A 23,109-nucleotide genomic window follows, 5' to 3' on the forward strand; every position below is an offset into this window, starting at 1 on the left:
CATGGACACTGTTTATCCTGATGGGATGGACTTGTTGATCATGTTGCCGCAGGAAAAAATGCTATGAAAAAGCCAACTTCACTGGAGAGGACCTCAAATAAACTGTGGATATTTCAGAGTGTTAAAGGAATATTTCACACCCAGAATGACCATTTACATGTCAATTAAGCCCCTTTCCCACTAAAAAAAACACTAACGCCTGCTAATATCTGGCTTTTTAACGAAGCAGGAAAGGTTATAATCTCATACACAGCCAGGTCAAATTACTCCTCAGTAGTCACCGGTATTTATCGGCTCTGCCTTTGATCGACTTGGATGGAAATACAACACCACGGTGAACACACTAATTTTAGCCCGTTAAACAGTGAGATGAAATGACAGGCTGCCACATGTTACTGTCTGCGTCCATCCAAGCAGTGCTCGAACATTGCTCCAAATGAATCTGCACTGAGTGTGAAAGAGAAACTGCATAAGTAAGAGAAATAAAAAGAAGTACCCACCATAACATTTTTTTTACAGGCCGCCATGTTGCTTTCTAATACTACTAACCTGTTTTCCAGCTTTTCCATTGCAACGAACGTGACGCATCAGAAAATAACACACACACACGCATGCACATACACACACACACACACACACACACACAGAAAGGCATGCTCATCTGTTGGAGGGCTGCGTACACAACTCCAGTCTATTGGCAATGGGAAAGGAGTCTATTGCCTCTTTTTAGCCGGTTTTCATGTCTTTAAAACCCTGCATACACATGCTAATTTTGGTGTCACATTGAATTCTGGCGGAAAACTTTTATTTTTCTCGCATGCCTCAATTGTGAACAAAGAATCCAAAAAAGGTGAAAATTCTTGATGACTGATTTCATAGGAGTCAGTGTTCAACAATAGCAAAACTATATCAAAAGGATCTTTTTACAAACTCTCACACAACTCGCACAGTATAATCCAAGTCTCATTTAGCAGTTGTGTGCTCAGTACTTCCCAAACACATATATTTTTTTATTTATTTTTTATTTATTTTTTTTGCTAAGACCATAATATCTAAAGGACTTCCACATGAACAGTCATGTGCACGGAAAATTAGTGTGCCTGTGCTGTTTATGGCTGGATTCCTACGCAGCATGGAAAAAGTATGGAATTTAATTTTAGAGGTATTTAGGTATCCAAGCGTGGGAAAATGGGGGGGAAAGTGCAAAAAATGCTTGTGTTTCCAGACTATTCCCTTGTCTGCTTTCTACAATATTAAATTCAGAATTAAAAAAAAAAAAAAAAAAAAAACTAATCATAAGGCGAGTGATTTTCATGGCATTTGGAGCGGCCAGTCAATGCAGCCTAACTGTTCAGCCCCTGTGTAAGTGCAGGCCAGAGCAAGCATGATGTTATTGAAAGCAAGGCAAGTAGTATGGGGTGCAACTGAGCGCACACTCCTACGCAGAGCTGCCTCTACACCTGTACATCACAGTCTGCAAATTGGCTCTGCCCCAACTACCTTATAACTGTACTGAATCCAGACATTTGCGACATTTGCAGCATTCTTTTAATTGTATATATACAAAGCATCAGAAATCAGACAATAGTAAGCCTGTGTGAACATTTATGACCTATGCAGTCATGTAGCTATTAGATAAGTAAACAGGACTTTTTTTCTGCATAAGGAAGTATACCTTTATGTCTGCACTCAACGCCATGTCCATGGAAACAGTCAATAAACAAGGCTGAATAGTAGTAGTATAGTATTTTTTATTCAACAGTTTAAAGGAATATAACACGACTATAGGTAGCACCTGCAGTGCCTAGGAGTGTGAAATGAACGGCCACGATGGGTAAATTCTGGTTTTCTGAGAGATGGCTAAAAAAAAACCCAAAATAATGCCTGGTTTGCTTAGGATTACAACTGAAAGAATAAAACTATAGGTGCAAACTTTGTGTTAAATGTAGTCAGCGTTGATGCCGACCAACATTCCTGTCTTTAAGAGGCTGTAAGCTAATTTTTAAAGCTAAAGTGATGATGCAGGTATCTTTCATTCATTCATTGTCCATAACCGCTTGTCCTCACAAGGGTCGGGGATGGGGGGGGGCTGGAGCCTATTCTGGCTTCCGTTGGGCGAAAGGTGAGGTGCACCCTGGACAGGTCGCCAGACTTTCACAGCGCTGACACATATAGACAGACAACCTTTCACACCCACATTCACACCTACGGGCAATTTAGAGTCACCTATTAACCTGACCTGCATGTCTGCTGGGAGTAAGCCGGAGAAAACCCACGCTGACACAGGGAGAACATGCAAACTCCACATAGAAATGTCGATGGGTTCTATGGGTACCATAAGTCTCCTATTTACAGGCATGCCCACTTTATGCTGGTCCCACGCAGCATTTGATTCCTAATCAAGGCAATCTGGTAAGAAGTGCTTTACCTTTTCAATATTGACTTCATAACTGTCATGAAGAGAAGGCAAGGCAGCTTTATTTGTACAGCAAATGAAGCAAAATAATGGAATCTAAAACATGATTAACAATGGAATTAAGGGGCGCCCAGTGGCTCCGTTGGTAGAGCGGGCGCCCCATGTACAGAGGCTAAGTCCTCACCGCAGCTGCTGCAGGTTCGATTCTGGCCTCGGCCCTTTGCTGCATGTCATCCTCTCTCTCTCCACCATAAAGGCAAAAAAACTGCCCAAAAAAATCTGAAAAAAATAATTTGACATCAGCTGTAAAATATTTTTTTTGTTTGTTTTTTTTAATTGTGATTAATTGTAATTAACTATAGAAATTCTGCAGTTAATCACAATTTAAAAAAAGAAACAAAAAAGCCCATGTAAAATCATTTGACATCTCCAAAGATAAGCAATAGTAAGCCATATGCAAGGAGAAAAGTGCACCCTCTGCACACAACACTTTTGGCTCGGTTCGTACCCAACATGAAAATCTACCAAGAAATCTGAAAATTTGAGTCTGGAAATGGAACTCTAAAAACTGAAAATGTGTAAGAACCCTGTTATGGGGGAAGACTGTTAATTCTTGTCAACAACAAACTATATTGGTCCATTTCTCAATATTTTCTGTTCAAGTCACTCAGCCCTAAGGTTATTTATTTCCTCTAAAACTGACATATTTTTAATTATAGTAATTCCTTACATTCCTTAAAGCAGTTAGGAACTGTAGTTTTTAGACAAGGTTCCGCAAAGAGGAGTATATAGTGCATTTGCTGGGGACTATTTTTAGCTGTGGAATATTACATCGAGAAAATAATTCCATCCTAATAAAGAAACATGTCACCCTGAGCAACGGTGACTCGATTATGTGTTTTTAATAGTTTTTTGGATATTAATGGGAAAAACATCTACACACTCCGATCTGTGCAATATTCATTTGTTGAGGCAACTTTTCAGTCTGGATCCTTTTTCAATAGTCCCAAGAGAAGTAGGTCCCTGACCAAAAGGTCACCGCAATAAAACTGCACAGAGTGGAGTGTGCAGATGGTTTTCCTATCACACATCGAGTCCAGCAAGCCTTCATATGGTGAGCAGTGGTTTTTATAAACTGAACATGAAAAGTTTTTGAACAACGGAGCTCCATAGCATAGAGGAAAAAGCTATTTCAGGTTTTGGCTACAGTGTTTGTTTTTTGTTTTTCATGGGATTTATTGATTGCAAGAAAAACACAGAATATCACCAGTCTCATCCCTTAAAATATATTTTCACGCTTTAAAAAATGTGGGGTTTTTTTTTGTTTAAACTCAAAAAACCCACATCGCAGACACCGGCACCGGCCAAATGCTTTGGCAGTCCAAGTGAGAGATCACCTTTTAAATCTCTCTTCTCTTCCCTCTCACCCGCTCCCCTCTCCTTTCTTTCCATCTATCCACCTCTTTCGCCACTCTCTTGTTCTTGGCCCAAATGTAAAAATCGATATCCTTTTGTTTCAGCCCCCCGAGGCAATGAGAGTGTCTGAATAAGATTGTCTGTACTGTCTGCGGCTGCCAACTTTCTGTCACCACTTACACAACTAATGACAGACACATTAACATGAGCTCGCACACGTCAGACTGCATGTGTGCAGAGACAAAGGGCAAAATATTGGCATGTGAGAGCATATGTGTCCATATTAAGAGGTGCTGTGTGACTGCGAAGCGACAGAAATATGTGCGGCGTGAAGCGGGTTAGCACAGCGCGTGTTTTACAGGTGAGGCAGCTGATATAAATAGATGAATTAAACAGTGACAGACGAGACAGGACGGCGCGCGCCAGTCAGAGCATTTACTGCTGCTTATGAAGGCTGAGAGGCTTTTTAATTGGAACACAGATAGACCCCCGTATTCGAGTTGTGTGTGCGAGCGTGTGTGTTTGTGTCATAATGCTCCCTTTATGCCCAGCGGGGACCCTGTAAGGCAACACTGTAAGACATCTGATCCAAAGCCAGTCTAGACAGCTGCCTTACAATACGCTGTATTGATCCTCTCACACTTCAATTAACCCGCTCTTCAAAATTTACATTCATGCTCACGGAGGCGGACATGATGTCGCTATTGAGAAACTAATAAACTAACACTTATATTAACCCAATAATGACCCACTGCCCTGAGTACTCACACACATAAAAAGTCCTTCAAATCTTCCACCACGGCTAAGACACGCTATCTGAGTGTGTGCTTAAAGACTAATCGTAGCCTGCAGTGTGTGTATGTGCATGTGTGTGTTCATTAGAAAGGACATTTTCGGTAAATGTCATTTGTATATCAGTCTTATCTCAAAGCTAGCGCCTGCCATTATCAATGTAGTGCCCTAAGGTACCAGCAGATTTCTGCCTCTACATGTCATCACTCAGAGCGTGTGTGTGTGTGTGTGTGTGTGTGTGTGTGTGTGTGTGTGGGTGTGTGTGTGTGTGTGTGTGTGTGCGTGCATGATGTGGTGAAGGGCAGTATTAAGTAGAGCCCGGGCAGAGTGTCATTGAGCTCATTCAGATTCTTTGCAGCATCCGTGTAACCATGACGCTCCTCCAGCCAATGAGAGCGCCAAGGGAGGGAGGACAGGGTTGCTATGGTTATCGTGACAGGGAGAGAGCAGGGAAGGTGGTGCTGCGCCTCGCTTTTCAGGGATGTTGTAGGTGTCGGTCGTCACTGTTGTCATATGTGCACGCACGTGACAACTCTCGAATAAAAGTGACGGAACAATAAGCAGTCACAGTCAGTGGGCCCGTAGCCACAAACTAGACTCAATATATTTGTTTATTGGACGGGGACGATGCATATTATGTATATTGCGCCGGATATATCAGATAATAATATTCTCAGATGAGGTCCTTGGGCAGCCTGTGACGCACAATATGAGGCTGCCTGAATTCAAACACAATAAAATCTACATCACAATTACAGTAGGGCGAGGTGATGACAAAAGCCGAACAACACAAGTGAGTACCTCAGCTGATAAGCTATCTATCAGGGGATGATGGCTGATGCTCCCGGGGGCTCGCTGCTCTCAGGAACAGAGAATAACAACATCCATGCTACACCACAACAACCACGATCCCTGGAAACATTCAGATCCACACCATCAATATCGCAGCACCATGCTCAAACCACAAGACTATATGCACTGAGTGTGTTAATAAACACGTAGTTAAACGGATAAGGACACATAAAAGAGACACATTCGTCTGACCTAATTTTTTTATTACGTTATATAGAATCAGCGCAGGGAACATACGCTGTAAAAATGAATTTTTTTGTTTAAACTTGAGGCAGCCTGAACACAATTTTTTAAGTTACACACACACAAACAAATAGTTTCTTTTTACTGTGTATTGTATTGCGACAGTGACTCAAGATAACTGTGTGTTAAAATCAGTGCCGACAACATTAAAAGCCGACGTCTGGATACACGAAGTCGATAATAGTTACGTCGTGTGTGAGCCTCATGAGTCAGTGTTAAAACACTGCAACAACACGACGAACCTACGTGACCATTTGACCGGCACCAAACAGATGTTTTGCAGCCTGTTGCTAACGCTAAAGCTGTGGATCACACACAAATGCAGGTAGACAAATCCTGCATAAATGTTTATTACTTTTTAAGTTCGGCTCAGGCAAAAATATGCACTTTTCTGTACTTTAAATTTATTTTAGTTTTAATTTTTATTTAATAAAGAATACTGTAATGGTAAGATAATACATGCTTTATTGAACACATATCAGAAGATATTCTAATGAATTATGTGGGTATTTCACATATAACTGAATCGATATCGAAGCAACTGGGTCAGTATCGAATCGAAATCTAATCGAATCGTGACCCAAAGAATCTAAATTGAATTGATTTGTGAGGTTCTTGACAACACCTAGGCCTAGCTAGTACTAATCATTTTAACTTTCATAAGGGCAACAGTATTAAATATAAGAAAAGAAAGAAGGGGAGAAAAAGCTGGCCACCTTGATGATGTTTAAACAGGCAACATAAAATATTAAAGAATGTATGTAAGCAGAAAAATAGCCGATAGACATTAAAAAAAGGGAAATGTAACATAAAGCACTAGATTTTTTCCCTGAATTATATTTTAACACATTTATCCATTTAAAAAACAAGAAGTGATACAATTTTCAATCTATTTTTTTCTATTATTTAATTAAATTGAAACTTTTTACTAAAAATAGCAAATGAGAGTGTAATAACATAAGTACCACATACAGGGAAAATAAAATGAAAACCAGACAAGCCATGTTTGGTGACAGGCAAAAACTTCCTTCTGTGAAAAAGTTTGTGTGATAACGGCTCCTACGACAAGGTGAGACATCACAGAAGCAGAGCTCCAAGCTTATTTTCTCTTGAAACACATTTGTTAATTATTATTATTATGTAGCGCTGCACAAGTCATTGTGATGTCAAATTGCACAATAAACACATCAAGAAAGACTGCAATATTACACTCAGTAACTTTTTAGGTTAGCTGAAAGCTAGTTGAAAGAAAAATGCACTTAAAAATGTAACTATTATGGCTCTTTGTGTTCAGTTCAATGTTGAATTTGTTCAATAAAAGAATGTTAGAAATAGCTTCCTTTCTTTTTTCAATTCATCAAGCAATTTGTTCTATTCAGCAGGCAAGTGAAGGCAGCAGAAAGGCAGGACAGATAGTATTTCAAAGCTGCAGTTGGCAACTTCTATGAAAATAACTTTTTGTCATTTTTACCGAAACTGTCACTATATCCACACAATCATAAATGAGACAGATAATCTGTGAAAAAAATCATGTTCTTCCTCCTTGGCATTTCCAAGAATCTTTTGTAGCTAAACAAACCAGTCGGAGGCGAGGAGTCTCTAATGCAGCCGTCAATCATGTCAATCACTAAGTCGCAGTCAAACAGTCAAACGAGGCAGCGTTGATCAAATATGAATCAAGATTCCGTTTCTGCATTGCCTATTTCTTGCCTCAAATGTTTTCAGAAAGGTATTTTAGTGTATTGTTTAGCTGTTAAATGAGAAAGTTTGCTCTGAGCGCTGGGCAATTCTTTGTTTTGGCTCGACTGTTTTCAACTCTTAAGTTGGGCCACAAACTTTCTCATTTTACAGCTAAACAGTACCCTAAAAATGTTTCTGAAAACATCTGAGGTGAGAAACACGCAGATACCTCATTCCCACTGCAATTAGCGAATGCACGCAAGGTTTTTAAACACGGGTAAACACGCTAAATGTCTGTATTCCCACTGCCACATTTACTGCAGGAGAGCGAGTCGGACTTTCTCTGCACTGTCAGTTGGCGTGTGTGTGTTTCTGTGTGCATGTTGTCTTGTTGGTGAGTCGGTGCAACGTCACAGACAGGCAGGAGAACAGGTATTTAGGCACTGCTTAGGTGAACATGGGTGAACATGGACAACAATTAGTGGTGACGCATCATTGCATCTCGCCAGTTAAGGGGCTGAAATTCTTGCGTTCACCCAGGTGTTGCGTTGCCATCAATACTGATCAGAGGCCATGTCTACGCATGCTCCATAGTCCCAGTGCCTGATTTTGATCCACAAGTCAAACAGCACAAATACATAAAAGAAGGCTAGGAAAAACAAATGATAAAAAAAAGAAGGGAAAAAACAAAACAAGAGAAAGGCACCACGTAAAGCATACTGTATGTATAAAATGTACAGTGCTGAACTGTTATCCAACTGTTATCACCATTTGCCATGCAAACCGTTTGCCACTTGCTAACTTTTTTGGTGTATGACGAAATAGGTAAACCAGAAGAAGACGCAAGTGCAACTAGCTGAAAGGGGGCGTGGCAGGGGGCTACCCATGGCAGAGTAGGACATACTTCTATCAATACATCGATTCTGACCCGGTGCTTGTATACTAGGACAAGAGCAGTAGTCCAATCAAAGAGCCTAATCATGCTATTGCCATAGCTCAACTTAATTGTGCATGTAAATGTACTAAGTGCGTCTCATCTTGGAATTTAATGGGACTATCAAAAGCCCCATCATGTCCCATGCCTCCCTGCATCACAGGTGAGAACTGTGATGTAGAGGCTGCTACCTTTTCCCTTTGTGTGAATTGCCAGACATTTAGGTTATAGGATATCTAGATGTAATTAGTCAATGGCAGCTTGATTGCTGTTTGGTCTTGCAGATCTTTCATCATCCAAGAAGAGCCTTCATCAGTTCTACTCATTAAACAAGCAAGGAAGCACCGCAACAGCAAAAAGATCTGGGACAGATCAGTAGCTTCAATCTCATTGGAATTAATGACATGTCTCCTCTTTTGGTATAGTGATAGTGGATATATGCATCAAATTCGCAACTTCTGAGAATAATTAGGCATTGCCATCTTTGAATAATCTCTGCAGCATTAAATGCCTGTTGAAATTGCCAGGCAATTACTCTCTATCTAGAGTGATGTCGCAAACTGCTAACTGCAAAACAGTAATTACCAAGTCAGTTCACATGCGACAGTGGACATGCCCTTATGAATAATCTTCTGTGATGCTATTGTTTTCATATAGTGTGGATAATTAGTCTATATGACAAGGGTACAAATGCAGTCTTAGTTGAACACAATCTGTGCTTGTACAATTTAGTCCTCCACTGCACATATCTTAAAGACAGCACCACAAATAAGTTTCTAAGTATTTCAGTATGCAACAGAGACAGCAACAATATCATTATATCAAACTGAATTTTAATGCATGTGTGTGTGTGTGTGTCCAGCCTATGGCCGTGCCCCTATCCCCATGGCGGTGGTGCGGAGGGAGCTGTCCTGTGAGTCCTACCCCATCGAGCTGCGCTGCCCGGGCACAGACGTCATCATGATTGAGAGCGCCAACTACGGCCGCACCGATGACAAGATCTGCGACTCGGACCCCGCCCAGATGGAGAACACTCGGTGTTACCTGCCCGATGCATACAAGATCATGTCACTCAGGTCAGTCTACAGTGTGTGTCCATGTGTTTGCATGAGTGTCGCCATTGTCTGATGCTTCATGAGCTCTTGTGAAGAGTGAAGAGAGAAGTTTATCTCAAGTCTTCCATTTCTAGACGAAATTTGCACAAACCCCAAAATTGTGTTTATTGCTAATAGACTGTAATGTGATAATACGTATGCTAATGCTAATTTCTGTTAGCAAAAAAGAGGCTTATAACCATTCAAACAAATGCAGTTACTGAACAAAAAAATAAAGAAAATCAGAAACTTGAAAGCAGGAGTCTTCAACATTTTTGGGGGGCAAGAACCTCTTAGCTGAAAGAAAGATGAAGTAGGGTGCCTCTGCATATGTTGTCTAAAACTGTTGCATTAAACTTGGCCTACAATAGCATGTAGGCTGAAGTGCAGTAAATAAACATACACTTTTATGGTGCATACAATACAATGCAATCAAAGCAACAGTTATTGGCAGATAAACTGTACATTATATTTGTTTCTAAGGTGGTCATATCTTGCCATAAAAAAACTTAAATTACCAAACGATAACTGCTGAAGAGCATCTTTTAGTGCAAGCGACAAAAGTTCTGAAACTTCACTGAAAACACATGAAAATAGTGTCAACTATGGCTAAGCCAATACTGTGTGAATCTGGGGTAAGGCCATAGTTTTGCAGCCAAACCCAACATTTCACTTTGGTAGCAACTTGTCAACAGTTAGCACTCACCTGTCAATCAGAGTAGCCACACCCTTAATCATACATAACTTTAAGCCCTAAAGACATTTAAACAGGTGAGTTATACTATAAAAATTTCCCTTTACAGTTGTCATGAACCTGTACATTTTTTTTGTACCAGGCAATAAGCATGTTTATTTCTGCTGTAAAAATTGGGCATTTTAACATTGTGGTTTATGAGGACTGACTTACTCTTGAAGTCAGTCTCAAGTGGCTGTTCAAGGAAATGCAGTTTTTGGCACCTGGAGTTGACTAAATTACCTTGGTGTTGCTTTGTTTAATATGTTTTGCGCCGTAGTGCATAAAGAACAAGTCTCATGGCACAAAGAGCCTCGGCTAAAATGGAAGCTGTTTGTACTTATTTGCACAGCAGAAGACACAAACATCTCTCAGTCAGAGATCCTAGTTACAGTATGCACTGTCAACCGTTCATTTAGAATTCATCCTCGTAAGTATCAATGTCAAGCTCTGCATTACTCACACGTTAACCGACTTCCACAAAGTTGACAGAGAACAACAACAGCATGAAAACGACAAAACCTTGCAGCACACCTGTCAGACGTGGTGTCATGAAAAGAGGGAGAAAGGTGATGGAGAATCTGTGCAAACTCGTGTAACCTGTGAGCCCCACCCGGTGCAGCTCTGCTGCTCTCAGCTCCTGCAGAACAATGCCATACAACTGTAGAACCTTATCACACAATGGAAATTACTCAGGTAACACTTCCTCTACAGCTGGCCAGTGTGATAGCTTCCCTCTCCTGACACTGCTGTAAGGAGTAACTGAAGCCACAAGGAGTGCTCAACAGAATTAGCAGTTTATCACTGAAAGGCTACAATACTGTACATTCTAGATTTGGATTTTCTTTAATAGCAAAACAATCCCTAAGATGTTAACTTTTAGTGCTCTGAGATGCCAAAAAAGCCTTTAAGACACGGTTCTCCCAAATTAAGCATCAGACTTAATAGATAGCGGTAAGGTATCATAGATTTGTAAGCCGACTATATCCTTACTCCCACCCATGTTAAATAGTGACTTCTAAAGGGCCTGAACTGGACAATTACAAGCTTGATAAAATATGTAAATTGGATTTTAGGGTTGTGGATATGAGCATTTATAACTAATATAGATGTCCCTCTTTACAAACACGTTTAAGTACAGGAGTTATATTCAGACAGGCTCATTGAATAGCACAGCATGCATGCTTTAAAAAAATTAATGAGAAAAGGGAAAAAATTGGCTTCAGCAAATTATTTTTCCACTCATTATCTATGTAAAAAATGCATTCTTTTTAGTTGCAAGATGAAATGCTGTCTGATTGTGTTTAAGCTTCTCTCAAACCTCCTCTTTTCTCACTTAAAGGGATAGTTCAGATCCTAGGAAGCAGGGTCATGCGAGGTAGTTATCCATAGACAGTGTATTATATACAGTAGATGTCAGTCTCAAGTTTGGAGAAGCGGCAGGAGTACCAGCACGGAAGCTGAGCAATGTACTGCTGTGGAGGGGTCAGCAACAAAAAAATACAAAAATACCTAAAAATACCTAAAAAATAAAATAAAAATCAATTAATCAATCAATATCAGCTGAAGTGTAAGCTATATTTACTATTTTCACTGCTTATTTTGCTATCAGATAGCATTTTCAAATGGACTACTTGGCTCCCATTGATTCCTTCATGTGTGGTAAGGCTATTAGAAACACTACTCGAAGGCAAAGAATCATGATTTTTTTCTCATTCTGTCAATTTGGCATTTAAAAGGGATATTTTGGAATCACCAATGGAGTCTGGGGGCTTTGATGAGAGCAAAGTATGGGGAACTGAAGCCATTAACAGCTTCCCCATCAGAATGGGCTGTCTGCCAATGATGATGATGATGATAACAATAGTAATTATTATTACATAGCACCTTTCATACAAGACATGCAGTACAAAGTGCAATATAAGTCATTATAAGATAAGGTAAAGCGCTTAAAATAGTCTTAATATAGCATACACTTAAAATGTTACTTTTTTTTTCCTTAAGGTGAGACCTTTTTATAGGTGGCTAAAATATGTTTTGTTGCTGCCCCCCATCCACAGCAGTACAATGATAGCTTCAGTGTCGGCACTTCAGTCAGTCGCTTCTCCAAACTAGTGGTGTGCTGACTGATGTCTGCTGTATGTAATATACTGTCTGTGCATAAGTACCTCATACAACCTCATTCAAAAAATCTAAACTATCCCTTTAACTTTCCACAGTGATTGCCATTCTCCCAATTTGTAGATTTATTAACAGGGGATAGAGCGTGGTTTTACTACCTACTACTAATTTTCATCCTGATAAACATTTAATTAATACTGACTTGGTCAACAGAGCTCTCATTATAAGTTTCACTGGAACTAATTATAATTATGTCATTTGCTTAGTTGTATTGGTCTTCTAAACTGCTGTGATCCCTACAACCCACAGTGTCAACTTTATGTATCGGGCAGGTATGATGATGAACACTAACTGGAAAATAATAGCAGAACAAAAATAGCAATGAAGGGAAAGCAATGCTCTGTGTAATGAGAATGTCTGGATATAAATAATTCATTAATGTCACCATTAGTATCTCAATTTTTCAGATCACGTGTTCCCCTGACTTTGAGTGCTCTTTCCTGCTGTCCCATTATTCCCTTTCTCATCTTCCTTCTGTCTCAATATTGCTGTCATCTTGCTCACTCTCGCACGCTCCACTGTCCCTCCATCAAACCACCTGTCTGTGTCATGCGCCGGGGCTCTGATGGCGATTGCTTTGGCCTGGCTCGCTCTCTCTCTGCTCGTTCTGGCAGCTGCAGCTTGTGCGGCCACTCTCCTACAGCCCCTGCCATCCATAATTTATACACATGCACACACACGCAGCATGTGCCACACACAGCATACAGTGCCCAGGGGCTACACCAGACTTTAAGCTCCAATTAGCAGAGCCAGAGGCCAAACTTAATCTTGAGGGATCCTCTGTGGAGGTGACTCAGACCGGAAACAACTGTTTATCACATATATTTCCACCGTGTGTGTGTCTGCGTCAAGAAGCTGTGAGTGAGCCTTTCTGGGTGCGTATGTGTGTATGCGTACTGTATGTGCAAAGACAGTGTGTGTTAAAAGCATCAGTGTAACGCACACAGTAAATCTTTGAGCGTGTGCTCATGCACGTGTCTAATGTGTGTGCACTTGTTAATGCGTGTTGAAGGCTGCATGGGGTTTTTGCACACGTTGCAGTGAGTTTGCGTGCTCCTGCGTGCGTTCCTAGCTCTTTTACCATTCTCACACACACCCCTCTTCTTCAGTCTCTTTCAGCCTGTCTGCTTTCCACTCTCTCATTCCCTCTATGTCTGTATCGTCTCTGGTTTTCAAGCCCGGCTCAACTGGCTGATAAAATCAGAGCATGTTCCGCCTGCCCAGTGTTTCCTCAGTATCACATTCTCTCTTTGTTTTCCTCTCTATACCTCTCTCCAAGGCCATGGTGTGTGTGTGTGTGTGTGTGTGCGCACGTATGTTTGTGTGTGCGTGTGTGCTCCCATACCACATAATTGGTCTTGATATCAAAGCCTCATATCTCTAGAGGGTCTCACAAGGCTTCTCAGGCAACCTAGAGAGGACCTGATATCGCTGCATTTCCCAGATTATCTCCCCACTGGGATACACTGGGCTGAAGGGGAAACGAAGCCGTGGCCATGAAAGTTACGCTTAATCTGTTTTAGCGATATACTGGCCTCAGTTCAATGGCTCGCTCTGTTTTATCGTGTTTTGAGCTGAAATGCCTCTATTTCAAAACGTCTACTGAGCAGTCTTTGTTTTAAGCAGTGGTGGGTAGAGTACTGGAAATCTATACTCAAGTAAAAGTACATTTACTCCCAAATAAAAACTTTGGAGTATCTATTTGCACCCGTGTCAGAAAAGTAACACAGCAGCTATTCTGCTTTGTACACCTAACACTACCATGTATGGTCCCTGCTACCACTCATTTTGCATCTAATGGCGTTTGCAAGAATTTACCGCGACTCATGGAAAACAAACAATAACAGCCGAGGTGTCTCTAACACAGCTATCAATCACTGCATGTGAGCAGTATTCAAACTGTCAATCCAGGCAGTGCTGCTCAAATATGAATTGAGATTTTGTTACTGTGTTTCCTTTATCTTGCCTCAAATGATTTCAGAAGCATATCTTAGTGTACTGTTTAGCTGTAAAATGAAACCATTTGCTCCAGTCACGTTGAAAACAGTCAAGCCGAAAACTAAGCACCCTCCTGTAAAACGTTATCATTTCACAGTTTAGCTGTTACTGCATTGTCCATTTTCTCATGTTTTTTTTTTTTTTTTTTCAGAAACAGCTTTTAGTGTACTTTTTAGCTGTAAAAACACAAGACATTTGCTCTGGTTGGTGGGCTCAACTGTTTTCAACATGGCAACCAGGTTAAAAGCTTTTTCTTTTTACAGCCAAACAATACATCAAAATATGTTTCTGAACATTTGAGGAGAGAAATAAGCCATGCAGTAACAGAATCTTGATTCATATTTAATCAGCACTCCCTAGTTTGACCACAGTTCATGAGCAGTGATTGACATGACTGACAGCTGCGTTGAAGACTCCTTGACTCTGACTGGTTGATCTCACTGACATGAGGTAAGGCCATTAAGGCACAACTAGGAGACAGAGAATTTTATTTATTTATTTTTTTTTGCACAGAATATTTGTCAGTTGTTCTACTGTCAGGATATAGTGACTGTTTCAGTAAATATGACAGTGTCTTAATGTAATGATCCCAGTCTAGCACAAACTGGACCGTTTGTATATTTGGAGCACTGTTGAAATATAGTACCGTTTGTTATTCAGAGCACCACACTCTCAGAGCGGCAGTGTGCCAAGCGCAATGAATGTGCTTAACTTTACTGTTTGTTAATTTATATAGAGAACATTCTATGTCTTCAAACAACATTTCCTCATTATGGTGTCAGTTTGAATTAACAAATGTACCCAATCAATCTACAAATTGTAACAAATGTGCAAATAGCAAATAAAGTGATGAAAAAGTGTCTTACTTTTTCAAAAAATATATACTTGAATAAAGAGTAAAAGCACAGTTTAAAAGAAAAAAACCTGAATACCTGGAGTTTCTTAAAAAATGACTTTTTTTACTCGTGTGTTATTTGTAATGTGTTATTACACACCCCTAGTTTTAAGGTCTGTTGCTCTTTGCTACCCTCTATTCAGGTTTTACCTTCATTAAGAAAATGTAAATTTGTACTTTGTTATTTTTTTGTCTTAATTAGGCACACCCTACTGACTTGAGTTCCCTTCACTGCACTCTATACGTGTTTTCCTGAAAAACAGGATCAATTTCATTGTATTTTTCAAAGCAGCCAAGCTGGCTGTAGCCGGGGTGTGGTTGGCCTGAGCATACATTAAAGTGTCACTGGGGAGACTTATATCAGGACAACAGAAGCATTTGAAGGTTTGGCTTGTTCAATTCTGCACAGGGAGAGCGCTGTGAGCCAAAATGGTGGAATGCCTGCGAGTTATAGCGATCCATTGACATAAAAGTGACTTGATGGCTTCTACGGAGATGCTTCACAATGCACTCCTTGTCCCTTACTGATACTTGAGTGCTTCAAGGACCAAGTACCTTTCAGTGCACTCTCTTCCATTCTCTCTCCCCCCATCTCACACACATGCATTCAGGCACTTGAGGCCGAGAGTGTGGACACTGGAGAATGTGTGGTGACGGTGCACACAAACTCTGTTTCCCTGCTGCAGCTTCCATGTTAGAAAATTACTTCTGGACTTCAAACAGAACTCACCCCCCCACCCGACACCTATGCACCGCCTCTCCCACCTTGTCACCTTGTTTGCCCTTCTCCCCTCCTTTTTGCTTTGTTGCTCCCTCATTTTTCTCCTGAAGAAGTCCCTCAACACAAAGGGAAACCACTTTGACAAGAAAGACAAGGGTAGGGAGTTGTTCCCCCTTTTCCCCCGCTCCGTTTTTCTCCCTCGCTTTTGGAAGTGTTAAATAACAACATGTTTCATTTATTATTCTATCTGTCACTCGCTTGATATCTCCATTTTTGTCACTCCACTTTTTTTCTCCCCTCTTCCCACTCCTCAAATTGCTTCTCGCCCCCTACTTCTCACCCTCTCTGTCACTTTTCCTTTCTCCCTCGCCATCTGTTTTAGTTTTCATCGCCCTTTCCTGTTTTTCCATTCACTCTTTTCTTTCCCCAGCTCAGTGGGGAAAGGTGGGGTTGAGACTGAAGTGCAGGGGCTCGTGAGGTGCAGCCTGTAGCATGGATTTCACAGTATATATTCTATATTTTAGCACGTGCACCCACAAGTGCACTAAAGTCAAAGGCCACAGAAACATCCACAGTGTCTAGATCAAACCCCAGCCCTCAGCGGCCCCAGGGAACCTAGGTGCACGATCACTGTAAACACACAGCTATGCACCAGCCTTGTGTGCACACACACCAATGAATACACATGCATGCATTCATGAACAGGCTTACTTGCTCATGCAGGCATGCTCACACACACAATCTCTCAGAGAGAGATTGAGAAAGTTGCTCATCACTTCCCGAGCTCGGTCAACTTCTTCTGGCAGCCTGTCTCTTTAGAACGGAGTCTCAGCCTTCAAAGCACCAGGCTAGTGTGCTAGTGTGTGAACACGGTTGTGTGTATTTGCCTGCGTGTGAAAATACCATACATCTGTGGTTGTATGCTTTGGTATGGGAGTGTGTGTGTTATCAAGCGTGCACCCGCCTGTTTGAACCATTCACGCGGGAGACTGTAAAGAAACCTCTGAAGTTCTTTTCCTTCGACTCTCTGAATTATAGAAAACCACTTGAATCATAGACTGCAATCTAGTGCTAGCCGCGTGCTGCAGTCCTGGACTGTGGAACCAGAGAAAACTGTCATACAGTCTGACACTTTTTTTAAGGCCTACCTGCACTTCATCTGTCTTCTTCATTTGAGTCTGATCCATCTCTGTAAACACAGAAGGAGAAGGAGAGAGAGGCGGATCAGATAATGACAGGGACACAGATAAATGAACGCTCGAAACATACATTAATCTTACATTTATATGCTCCTGTGCCTATATGCCAGCAATAACCATGGTTAAAGGCATACGTACGCATCGTGCGTACATACAGTTCTAGTGAAAGCAATATCTAAAGACTACCTTCAGGGAATCTCTTCAAATTTGACACAAGCGTCCACTTGGACTCAACTATGAACTGGTTAGATTTGGTGGTCAAAGGTCAAGGTGACATTGCATCCCCCATGTCTCAAGAACATCTGGAAGGAATTTATTCAAATTTGGCATAAACGTTCACTTATCATGAATGAACTGATGAGAATTTGGTGGTCAAAGGTCAAAGTAACTGCACTAAGCCGTCTGTTGCATTCTTATGGACACAATCTCTCAAGAACACCTTAAAGGTAATTTGATCAAATCTGGCATAAATGTTCACTTAGTCTTGGCGATGACCTTGTTAGATTTTGTTGGTTAAAGGCCAATGTTTTCTTCACCCCATCCGTTGCATTTTTGTGAATGGTATATTTCTAGAAGGCCTTGGAGGGAATTTGTTTAAAGTTGGCACAAACGCTCACTTTGAGGCAAGAATGAACTGATTAGAATTTGTTGGTTGAAGGTCAAGGTCACTGTGACCCTGTCTGTGGCATTGTAGTGAACGTGATATATTTAAAGAACACCTTGAGGAATTTTGTTAAGATAAAGCACAAACATCCTCTTGGACTAAAAGCATAACTTATTAGATTGCAGTGGTTAAAGGTCAAGGTCACTAATGACCATGTCCATTGCATTTTCATAAACGCAATATCTCAAGAACTTATTGAGGGAATTTGTTCCAATTTGGCACAAAGGTCCACTTGACTCAAGACTGAAGTGATTAGAATTTATTGGTCAGAAGATCAAGGTCCCTATGACTTTGCGTTTGTCTCATTCTTATGAGTGCAAAATGCCCTTTAGGGAGTTTTCTCGAATTTGCCACACACACCCACTTGAACTCGAGAAGTGGTAAGAAGTTGGTGTACCAAGGTCAAGGTCATCAAGACCTCACAAAACATATTTTTGGCAACAACAAGACCTTCTTAGCTACCCAGTTAAATATGTGTTCAAAGCATCCACATTTTCACAGACATGGCTCCAACTGTAAGTGCAATTTGACTGTTTTGTGGAGGCATACAACGACGAGGCGGTAATTCTAGTTGATCATTATTACAGCCCACATCTCTGAGTACAAAAACAATGTTATCTGCTAAATTGAAGTTCGGCACTGAGGCAAGTGAGGCTGTGACTTCTGTGTGTTTTTTTGTGTCTGTGTGTGTGTGTGTGTGTGTGATGTCTTGCAGAGGTGGACTCACCAGGACATTTACAATTATATCTTGTTATTGTATATATCTCTGTCTTTTTTCTGTCTCAGTCTGTTCACGCTTCTTCTGTCCTCTCTCCATTAACTACCCTGCTTCCCACTGAATGAGGTCATATCTGGAAATGTCCTACTTAATGTGTGCGTGTGTGTGTCGGCGTATGTATTGCATGCGTGTGAGCGTGCGCTGCCACCCTCATATAGTCACCACAGTTGCAGGAGATGCCCTGCGGCACCCTGGGGGCCCAACTGTCACCCTTGCTCAGTGCGGTAATTAGGGCCCACACACATACATGCATATGCACACACACACACACACTCGCTCACACACACAAATAGATGGATGCATATATCTAGAGAAAACTCAGAAGTGAAGCTACAGTTAAAGATGGACAGATTCTGGCACACAGTCAGTCCCCGAAACACATATACAGAAATTTTGCCTCAGAAATGTGACAGCAATGAACACAAATGTTTCATTGCGAGCTCGTCATCACATAACATTACTGTCCCTTACAAACAGCTGCATTCCCCATCCACACGCTCACGCACCAGTGTACATTCACAGTGAGTGACAGCTGTGCTGCTCTCCCAAAACCACTGTATTTCCACATGTCAAAGTCTCCGCTGTCTGACCCTTTTCTCCTGTCACCACAGCTCTGCTAACCTTACTTATCATGCTTCACCGAGCACCTAAGCTACATGGCTGCCTGCGAATGGTTTGAGAATGGTCTAGACATCACACTCTCTCCTCTGACACATCCAGAGACTAGCATGTGAATCAGAGCCTCAGACGCGCTGGCATGTAGACAGTGACTGACTATCTGACTGACTTGATACTTTGACATTGACGCTGAAGCGCAAAACTAAACCAGGACACGAGGAGCAGCCTTCTTGCTCGAGCACATACATGCATACACACGACAGCATGCTTTTTTTTTGTGCATCAGGAGGTGACTAAATCCTACAAGACAGTGTCTCGGTGTGGTGTGGCTATGTGGACTTGGCGGCGATCGTGTCTTGCACGCTTCTCTGCTTTCTCACCAACCACAAGAGACAGCCCAGCTGTCTGAAATGCTGCTCGTCTTTTAGCTTTTAGGAGGATTTGGAGTTTGTGCGAGCAGGTGGTCTCAGATTAAACTGTGGGGAGAGAGGTGTCACATAGAGAAATGCGCACACACGCACACACACACAGATGTAAGGCGGAGAGAAACACGGGGATGTCAGCATAGGAATGTTGCTAGGTGGAAGCAGGAGGAAGACTCCCCGAGTGTGTCCTGGAATCGGACGACGTGGAAGTTGCCATGGTTACCAGTGAAAGAGGAGAGGGAAGTAGAGGAGAGGAGAGGAGAGGAGAAGAGAGGAGAGGAGAGGAGAGGAGAGGAGAGAGTGGAACGCGGAAACTGTACTTGGCCGTGAGCCTGTTAGCAAGAAAGAGGCCATACTGTGTTTGTGTGTGCATTATTTGTGTGCCATAAGACATATGGTATGCTTAATTACTTTTATCTTACAAAACAGTTCAGTAACCAAGGAGATAATCTCCTGTAGATTAAAAAAAACATCACCATCACCTACAAAACAGGTCAATTTTTAAGGCTGAACTAACAAGCATCACATATCCAGTTTCCCTCCATAACTCAATTAATTCTCACCTGTGCAGGAAGGTGAAGTTTGTTTGACAGATATTGGACATACAGAATATACAGTATTTATGGTTTACACTGTATATATTGCATTTTGTATGTCAAAAATGGCATGCTCACACGCAATGGGAGAGAAATAGGAGAGGTTGCCATCCTCCAGCCAAATATTAATAAATGTAACACATTTCAAAGCCTTTTCCCAGTGGGGAAAACAACATTATTTTACCTGTGGCTTGTCTGACAGGCTGCTCGAGAGCTGACAGAAATGCATTGTGGGGGTCTGCAGAGGAGTGTTTGCGTGTATGTATACGCGTGTGTGTGGGAGAATGAGAAAAAACGAGACAGATATGTCATTATTTTTTTTATATGTGTGGTGTGGTGCTTGCTGGCAGAGGATGCGTCTCTTCCTCACTGTATACCCCCATGGTAGACATATACACAGGCTTCCTCCCACAAATACACACAGAGACGCCTGTCTTTTGCGCTCTCTCTCTGTTACCTCTGTCAATCACAGCCCCTGCATCACTCTTCAATTACTTACTACATCTCATTTGCTCTGCATCCCTCCACAGCTCCTCCTTTTATTCCTCCTTTTTTGACATCCATTCCCATCACTCCATTTGTCCACCTCCAAACAGCCTTACTGTATATATGTGTGTGTATAACCACATCAGGGAGCTAATAATGCAGAAACGAGGCCAGTGGCAGCGGAATCTCATATGTGCTGTGTGTGTGTGTGTGTGTGTGTGTGTGTGAGGGAGAAAAAAAGTATATGGCCAGCCTAACAGCTTTTTATCCTGTAGCGATATACAGTAACTGTGCTCTGTCTGCTGTCAAATGGGTTTCCTGAACTCCCGCAGGACATAAAGAGCCCCATGAAATCCCCCCCCCCCCCCCCCCCCCCCCAAGTCCCCCTTTCCTTTTGTTGTTTTCACAAACTGTCTTTTTATTTTATGTTTCTCCAACTGCTCAACTCCCTCTGCTTAATTTTTCCCAGTTTGGGGATTTTAATTTAATTTCTTTTGCGGACGTGTTATAAGCTTATAAAATCCATCATCATTTACCATGGGAAATATTTTAAGGCTTATTACAATGCTGTATTCATTTGTTTTTATGGGTAATTTGGACTACTGGTACAATGCAATTCATAATGCTATTATCTCGTAATAATTCTTGTCAAGCAGTGTTTAATCAGATTGTTTGTGGAACTAAAGGCGGCTTAAATGTATTTTTTATTTCCTATCGACCTTCAGCAACAGTGGACAATATATATGGGATTTTATTTTCAGAGAAATAATCTCTCAAGGTTACTACACTTTAGACTGCAATGAGAAAGAATGTGCTCTGAATCAAAGGCAAACATGTGATCACACTGTCCAATTTACAGAAAAAAATGTTAGCAATATACCTTCCTGCTAACAACAGTGTTACATTTCACATCACTGTAACTGGAAAATTGAAAATGTTCGTTTCAACAACGCTGTGGTTAGTATGTGGTTAGGTTAAGGTGCAAAAATAATGTGGAAAAGAGTTAGGAAAAGATTATGATTGGGCTTAAATAATCGGTTTGGGGGCATAATCCCCGCTAGAAAAACAGTGACAGGTCACAGACAAAAACCTAAATTTAGGGTTTAATCATATTTGGGGGCTAGAAATATGCTGGAAAATCAATGATGGGATGCTAAAAAAGGGAAACACAGTGACAGGTCAAGAAAAAAAAAACACATTTAGAACCTAAAAGCTGCTGAAAAATTAGCCATATGCCCCTAAAAAACAACCATTATTGGAGGCAAAAAAGACAGGAAAAACTGATTGGGTGCTAAAAAACACCCTTTTGGGGTCTTAAAAGCTGCTGGAAACACAGTGACAGGTCCTGAACAAACATTACATTTGGAGCATAAAATGAGCCACAGGTCCCTAAAAACCATCTATGTTTGGGGGCTGAAAATCTGTTAGAAAAACAGTTGTCTCCAAATTAAAAAAAAAAAAACCATGATTGGTGCTTAAAATGCAGCTGGATACTCAACAGTGACTTGCAAAACAACTAGTTTTGTTGGTCTTTAACAGCGATCTGCTGTTGATCTGCAGCTTGGCATAAACCATCCCTTCCACCTCCCGATGACAAAGTCAGCTCATATACTACATCACTTTAAAAATGTCAATACAATATGTGGCAAATGTGCAAATGTATTAAGTATTCATGGTTTGCAGAAATGTACGCCACCAACAAATAATTTTTCCCACTAGGCTGGATCACAAGACAAACACATCCATGTGATATGAAACTGAACATCACTGCAATTCGACATCATCTCTGTTATCTTCCGCGTTTTATATTTTTTCTTCAAATAATTTCAGTCTGTGTTGAGCTACCCCAACTATCCCCACCATTTCCCTCATAGTTTGCCTCATTCTGTGCTTTATGTATGAATCCCACTGTCAACAGAAGAAAATATTTTCCCAGTCTGTTTTCTGCAAGTTACCTCGCAGTGTGGGTGAACAAGCCGAGGAATAATAAAATGGTCACATTATGCGCGCCATTAGTCCATATTGCATGTTCCGACCGTTGCACAACTCCCAGAGGGAGCTCTACCAAGAGATTTCCTCAATATTCTGAACCATCCATGTTCCCGCTGGTTTGAAAAGAGAAGCCAAAAGATGCTTGGTAATGTGGTTAAAAAACATGCTGCAAAGTAGTTCAGGGATTGTGAGCTCTCTTATCGAATATCTCTATTTCTTCAATATGTAAAAATAAGATTTTAAAAAGAAAGAAGAAAGAAAATATCTTGGCTCGGCCCAAAATGCCCTCATTCACTGCTCCCTGTAGACGCACAGTAGAGTCAAAGCACTGCACTGTAATTCTCACATCTATAAAAAAGTGATGCATTGCATTTTGGGATTGTTATCAGAAACTTA

General features: G+C 41.1%; 1 protein-coding gene across 1 annotated transcript in view; it reads left to right on the forward strand.

Annotated features, from left to right (window-relative positions):
- Nucleotides 1–23,109, forward strand: part of adgrl3.1 (adhesion G protein-coupled receptor L3.1) — a 177,674-nt gene that overhangs the window by 46,627 nt on the left and 107,938 nt on the right. Inside the window, 1 exon segment of the mRNA XM_042484864.1 lies at nt 9,196–9,409. Coding sequence (XP_042340798.1) covers nt 9,196–9,409 — 214 coding nt within the window.

The sequence above is a fragment of the Plectropomus leopardus genome, chromosome 4, assembly GCF_008729295.1.
Source record: "Plectropomus leopardus isolate mb chromosome 4, YSFRI_Pleo_2.0, whole genome shotgun sequence".
NCBI classification, from domain to species: domain Eukaryota; kingdom Metazoa; phylum Chordata; class Actinopteri; order Perciformes; family Serranidae; genus Plectropomus; species Plectropomus leopardus.